This window comes from Cynocephalus volans, chromosome 3, assembly GCF_027409185.1.
Source record: "Cynocephalus volans isolate mCynVol1 chromosome 3, mCynVol1.pri, whole genome shotgun sequence".
NCBI lineage: Eukaryota > Metazoa > Chordata > Mammalia > Dermoptera > Cynocephalidae > Cynocephalus > Cynocephalus volans.
The window spans coordinates 20,061,082-20,068,195 of record NC_084462.1 but is presented as its reverse complement, the minus strand read 5'-3'; the positions used below and the strand labels follow the sequence as shown (position 1 = coordinate 20,068,195).

At 45.6% G+C, this 7,114-nt stretch overlaps 1 protein-coding gene across 6 annotated transcripts in view; it reads right to left on the bottom strand.

Annotated features, from left to right (window-relative positions):
- Positions 1 to 3,757: 3,757 nt before the first annotated feature.
- The window catches only part of WIPI2 (WD repeat domain, phosphoinositide interacting 2), a 44,425-nt gene continuing 41,068 nt past the window's right edge, over positions 3,758 to 7,114 (bottom strand). For 2 of the 6 annotated variants that reach the window (XM_063090957.1, XM_063090962.1), the window contains one exon: positions 3,759 to 7,097. In XM_063090957.1, coding sequence (XP_062947027.1) covers positions 6,985 to 7,097 — 113 coding nt within the window. In that variant the 3' untranslated portion in view covers positions 3,759 to 6,984. Of the gene's footprint in view, positions 7,098 to 7,114 lie in introns of all 6 variants that reach the window. The other 4 variants (XM_063090956.1, XM_063090960.1, XM_063090959.1 and 1 more) reach the window with 3 other exon arrangements.

The following is a 7,114-nucleotide window of genomic DNA, read 5'->3' as shown; positions in this document are numbered from 1 at the left end:
AAGTCAGCTCTCCCTTTGGGGAATGGCACAACTGGGAAGCAGGTCGTTGGCAGGTGAGGGAGGCCAATCAGGCAGGCTTTTACAGGGCAGCATTCAAGCTGCAGAGACACAGGGACAGAGCTGCAAATGGAATGAAATGCCGTGGTTCCAACATCACCCTGTCCTCTTGACTCTTCCCAGAGGGGGAAAAACCCTCAGAAACAAACACTTGTGACCCACACAAGGTCACAAGACCCACAAAGTGAAGCTTTTATTGCTAAAGGGAAGCATACTTTCTGCATGTTAGAAAACCACCACTTTTTTTCTATTTTCTTATTGTGAATTCTTTCAAACTAGAGCACTGTAAAGGTCCTGGGGCTTAACTGCCCAGCCCCAAGGATACCAGATTGGCTAGGGCACCCCCAACGTGTCAACCTGGCCAGCCCCACAGATATGTGCATGATTGTGAGACTTCTGCCACCTAGTGGCTATGAGAAATCAACCTGGAGCCGAGTCCCTGCAGCCTCAGCAGGACCCAGGGTTGTGAGAACAGACATAGGTGCCTCCCGGGTCCAGAGACTGGCCTCCTGCAGTGTTAATATCTTGTGAACCATGAGGATGTAAGGGTGGAGGGGAGGGGAGCTCACCTGGCCTGGCCCGACCTCCCCAGTCAGCCCCCAAGCACACCTGTCTGGCTGGGCGGCACCACCTGACAATCTCCCGTCTGATAAGGAGTCTTATCTTGAAGAATTCCAAGGGTTCGTAACTGCAGCATAATTGTCAATTAGAATAAGATTTTTACATTTCCAAATATATCAGCATTTTTTAATTTAGAAAAGAGCTCCGCTACTGTAGAACAGAACTTCCCATCCTGCTGTTACAGGACGAGCACAAAAGAATGAGCTGGAAAGTACAACAGGAAGAATACACTGGAGTTCAAAACCAGCAAGTCAGTGATAAAACGTTTCTACTTTCCGTGATCCTGCCCAGTCTCCAGATGGAAAAGACATGAAGAAAGTTCCCTTTGGAAAACAGCAACCAAGGATGACACCTGTGTGTGGCCTTGCCCCAAGCGACACGCCCACACCAGCAGCCTCTCTGTTGCTCAGCTTTCCTTCTACTGCTCTATGTGTCCTGGCATGCCCTTTTAAGAGGTCACGACCTCCAAGATACTCATTCCCTCTTGGGAGCATATCTAGCGACAGCGCCAACATGCCCTGGCATTTCCACTGAGTGGGTTCCTGCCCATGTGCGAGGCCACAGGATGAACAAGGACAAGCCCAAGGAAAGCTGGTGAACTCATAAGACTGGCAGCAACTAGGAATTAATATAAATGGGAAGTGAGTGCTCTATTTTAAAAGGCAACTTCTACTCACCACCTCCATCACTCACTATTACTGCAGGTATTGCGATGAACGGTAAGGGCAGGCAGGAAGAACCTTCCAAGCGCTTCTTTTGAAACTCACTTTATTTTACTTAAGGGCTTATTTTAGGGCTCGCTGTCTCTGAAAAGCGGGTTTGAACAGGGCATCTCAAGGGCATCATTTCAAAAGACGGTGGCTGGAGTTTATAATAAGCCCTACTTAATATGCACTGTGCCTTGCTATACCCATTTCCTTAATCCCCATCAGGATCAGCTCCTTACAGGCGTGCGTAAAGGAGCTAATTCCCCAACTTGGCGGTCTGCTGCCCTCAGAGGACTTTGGTCTGAACTCTCCCACGGCCTGGGGCTCAGGCAAAGACTCAGCTCTAAATGGACCGGGGAAGGTCAATAGTGAGAGGACCTGGGGGCCCTCCTCCAGGGAGAAAAAAGGCAGCAAAACCTCACCCTGCTCTGCCCTCCAAGTGTCCCCACTGTCATATTCCCTTGAGAAAAAATGCTTGGCTGTTATAAGGAACTCAAGTACCTCTTTATGTTGACCCACTAAAAAATAATTTAATACAGTAGGATCAAAAACTACACTTATAAAAAACAGCTGTCAAAAGCAGCACACAGAAGAATTATGGAGTCTCCTGTGTGTGTCTCCAAGTAATGAAACGTCGTTATCACTGTCTCCTCAGACAGGACAGCGGCTATGGGAAACACCGCAACAGAGCTGGCCAGCTGACAGCCTGCTTTAAAGCTCTCAACCAGCCACCCTCCGAGCAACTTGCCTGCTAACTAACAACGCGCACCTCACTTAGTAGTGCAGGGCATAAAACAGGCATGGCTTGGCCTTTGATGTGAAAGGAACAGACTCTCTAAGCTAGAGGGAAGTCCGTGATGAAGCAATCCAGTGTAAAGAAGGACGTACTTCTAAGAGAAGCCGCCAAACCAGCGCTGCGCTTCAGTAACACCTAACCACAGCATGGTTCTGCATGCATGGGCGTGGGCACACCAGGCTCGCCCGTGTCTGCCCTGGCACAAGCAGGCCAATCTTTGAAGGGAGCAAATCACGCAGCCGTGGGGTATCAAGGGGACCTGTCTACTTAATCCTACCCAGCCTGTGAGATTCAGGCTTCTTAGTCTTTTGGATAAAGCCAAGAAATCCAGTAGAAAGAACTGTATAATTTACTTCTCAAAGAACAAAATCAATTCTGGATGAAAACCTTCATGAGATTTGACTCAGGCTTCAGGATTCTGATCTTTTCTATAATATGCCGGGTAGAACTAGATTGAGTGCAATCTTATACAAGTAAGATGTTTAGCCTGTGAGTAGACAATGTCAATGAAAAAAATAGCACATGGGTTTTAATTTCTTCATGCAGTTACAAAATGCTAATAGCAACGGGCTGGCAGTCAAGATTTGGTAAGGAAAGTAATCAGTAAGCACATTTACACGTGGCAGACACGTGCGCATGCACACTCTCCCCCCCACACACTGGCAGCACCTACAACTTCACCTAAAAAGGAATATATTTAAACTACAACTCAGTAAAAGAATGAAACAGTATAGGGAGGAGGAATCAAAACAGTCCCTTTAAATTCTGAGCTTTAAAAAGATTTAATGTTTGTAAATGAGAAACGTTCCCAGCCAGATGCCAGTGAAGGATAAGAAGGGCCTGGGCATGCCTCAAAATCCAGAGACTTTTTACGTGTGCTCCACAAAATCACAGAAGGAAAGGTACAACATAGGCCAACGATTGTGACCTGGGCAAGAACAAAAGCATACATCAGAAAAACCTGTCGGCTTGGCAAATGGCTATCATTATATGCTTTCAATAAGAAATAAGTTTGTCACACAAAAAAGAATTTTATACAAAGCACTCTTCCCAAACAGAACACCAATGGCTTTAGTGCACTTTATTTTTACATCTCTGACACCATAGAACTAAAACCAAGTGTTCAACCTACCTGTCCATCTTGAGTTTAATAATCATTAAGTACACTTGTAAAATAATATATTTGGATTTCCAGCTCTGCTAGTTACAGTGTCACATATACATTTGAAACAAGGGTTTGGTCATTACCTGCATGCAAAAGGTAGGCTCTACAAAGATTTAGGGCTGGGGACAAAAGACAAACTCACGCCCATCTTTATGTCAACGCTATCACCAACACCAAGAATGGCAATGGGGGTTAGCAAGGAACATGCTTGCCATCACCCACTGTCCCATTTTTCTTTGCTAAGCTGTGACCAAAGCATTTCCAGTCTTGTTTCTGTGCATCGCCCACCGCTGGCTGTGGGAAGACAAGATTCTTCCTTTTCTCTCTACAAATGAAACGGAGTAGAAAGAGACGCCAAGTTCACTTCTTGGCAGGGATGGCAGCCATGAAGCCACTGGGTTTCCTGACAGAGGGTCAGGGCCAGGCTGCTCCAGGAGGCGGCAGAGAAGGTGGTGTCACATCCCATCCTGGCCAGAAAGGTGTACTCTGGAATGAGGGTGGAGGCCCTGGGGTCCTTGCCGCCTCAGACCCAGCGGTGAACAGCCTGGCATGGTCACAGCAGGTGGTGCTTGGTTTGCAAGATGTGGCACGTCTCTCACGCACACCACCTCCAAGGCCAACTCATTGTTCTCGGTGTTAAGGAATAGGAAAGGCAGGGATAAAAGAGATCTACGTGTAACTTCAAACATGAATTATGTGTATCAGACTTATTTTCACCTCTTTCCCACCCACTTATGTATTCAGGAACCAGAACTAAATAAAAATTACGCATTTAATTCCAAAAGATCAGTTTCTGTTTTAGTGTTTATTTGATGCCCACTGCTGGCCAGGCACCGAGCTGGGCACTTGCAGGACAGATGGTCACATTGCACCTCACAACAACCCTGTGAGGTAGGGATTATTCCTACTGTACAGTTCAGAAGACCGAGACTCCCAGGTGACCTGCCATGCTCACACTGCTAGTTAGATACAATCAGGGACTGAATTCAGTTCTTTTTGACTTCAAGCTCAATCCAACCCTTGGTTCTGTCGCTTAAGAAAATACAAAAGGTTTGGTCCTAATCCACACGAATCCATTAAATAAGTTTCTGGGTTTTGTTTCCTTACTCCCACCCCATAATCTTTTTGGACGTTTGGAAAAATATGATATAATAAAAAAGTTAACCTTGGTGTGGAGGCTAGAATTAGCACATGTGTCATCTGGTTTAGACCCCCCACTCCTCTAGGTTTCTGGCTTGGTAGTGAGAGTTCTACTAATGACCGCCTGGCAGCTTCTGCTTCTCTCCTCTTTCCCCTTGTCCCCTGCACATGCCTGAGGCCTGCTGGTGATGCTTGGGTTCAAGCACAGAGGAACAGGTGCTCGTGGCAATGAAACAGGTAAAGAAAAAGCGGAGGGTGAATAATCCTCACACAGTTAGTTGGCAAACACACAAACTCTTTCCGTCTCTCTCTGGGGTGCACAGGTTAGATCTGACACTGGCAAGTAAAAGGCTTTCCGTGGTCTGCCAGGGCAACCCATGGGGGATGGCAGGGAGCCACAGGACACCAGAAGCTACCTTTCCTAACTGCTTCATCTTAAAGTGGAGGAAACTGTGGCTGAAAGAGGGAAGTGAGTTCCCAACATCTCCTAACACTACCAATCCCAAGGAAAGATGAAAGAACCGGGCAAAGAAGACTCGAGCCCCCAAAATGCCACAAATGTAGTAAAAGTCAACAAGCAGGCACTAAAATTAGTAATATTCTAACTCAGAACTTAAAATGCAGTTCTCTCTTTGGTTACCAGGAAACCCTAGCTCAAGGTTCCAAACCTATCCTGTACACTTGGGACAATTTTTCCCCGTGAACACTCGCTTGGGCCAAACGTGCCTCCTAAGAGGTGGGGTCCAACACTGTGTTCTAGAGAGACAGCGAGAGAACTCTCCAGGCCCTACAGAAGAACCTGGTGCAGGTGATGACTGTGTCCTGCCCTGGTGCCTCTCGTCCTTCTGGCCTCGGCACATGCTCACTGAATCAGACTGCATGACGGGGGTCCCATTTTGACAAGGACCCAGGACAGACACACGTAAGATTTTAAAAAACACTCCCACCACTCACATCAGCCTGATAAAACTTCCTGTTGCTGCCATGACCAGGCTCTTCCAGAGATTTCTGCCCCAGTGAGAACTGACTCTAGGCATCAAGATTTCGCCTTCAAGCCTCACTTGGTAAGAAGCTCCAGAAGTATGAGGAGCATTCAACTTTGGCTGCTCAGTTAAACTGACAACTCCCCTTCAAAAGCTATTCAACTAGTATGATCAAGATACAATGACCAAAAACAAATGTCTCTGATCCTTCTGCTATTTAAAAATATGAAAAACTGAAAAGGCCGGGCAAATACAACATTTTTGCTTTTTTATTTCTATCCTTAAATTTTCACCACTCCAAACAATCTAAAATGATCTTTCATGCCATTAACTCCACTTAAATGCCCTCAAAACTTTAACTGCTATGTCTTGGGTTGGAATGCAGAGTTTGAGGTATTTGAGGTTGTTTCAATTCTGTAAAAACAAAAAAGGAAGCTAGGCAAATACTGAAACCTGCAACCATAATCTCTCATCACTTTGTTGAACAAATTTTATAGGATTAAAATAGAAAAGGCACATATCACCCTGGTAAAGTAGGTGTCCACAGCCAACTTCTCTCTCGTGTTTCTATTGCTACTATTTCCACCACAGGTAAAAAGAGCCCCTGACAGACAGTGGAGCTCAGGGTAACAGGACAACTCAAATCTCCATCACAAATTAACTCTATGCTTTCTTGGGCATAGGAGTAACTACAAATTTTCCTTTAAAAAAAAAAAAAAGCACACAGTTATTCAACAAGAAGAGTAAAGTAGAAGAACAGATAATTTAATCATACAAACAAAATCACTTTCCTTTGCTCCAGGTAGACCAAGCAATCTTTCAAGTTCACTTGCTGTCAGCAAAAAGGTTTTTAATATCAGAAAGAAACTATCTTTCTTCCAATATCCACATGGAAAACAAGATCAGAAATAAAAGACCACCAAGAAAGAAATCCCAGAATAATCCAATTTGGAAAGAATTTAATTAATAACATAAAACGGAGGGGAAATGGTGCAGGTGGGGCTCTGGGGAAAAGGACTCCTGTCGGAGGCTGTCATTTGCCCAGCCCACCGGTGAGCCCTGGGGCAGCCCTTGGACCTGTCACCAGAGAACCAGCTTTGACAATCAGAACACTCTGCACGATGCCACATTGCCTTATGCACGCTCATCATTATGTACAGACATTAAAAACCACACAACTGTAGTTTGTTAGAAAGTGGTTTCTAGCTCTCCTACACTGGCTTGGCACATTCATGCATGCAAAGCAAGGAGGATTTGAGGGCTTCACCAAACAGTTAATTTTGGCAAAAAGAGAAAACGAACAAAAAGCTAAAATTCATAAGCAGGACGAAAAGCCACTGAAGTGAAAACAATGTATTTTCTCAACAGGAGAAAGTTAGACTACTACTACAATCTTTTATTAAAGTCTCTGCCATCCTCTCTCCCAATTCAGGTCAAAGTTCATAGCAGCAATGCACAAAGTCCTCTGTCAAGCCAGTATTCTCTGCTTCCAGGGTCAGAGTTCACAGGTCAAGTTCAGTCAGTCCGAAGAATCATGGGAGGATGCTCGCTGTCTTCGTCCAAGCGCAGGGCGCTGGTCTCGTCCTCCAGACAAGCACCGCCCACAGCACCCAGGTCGTCTGTGTAGGCTGCAGAGAGACAACCA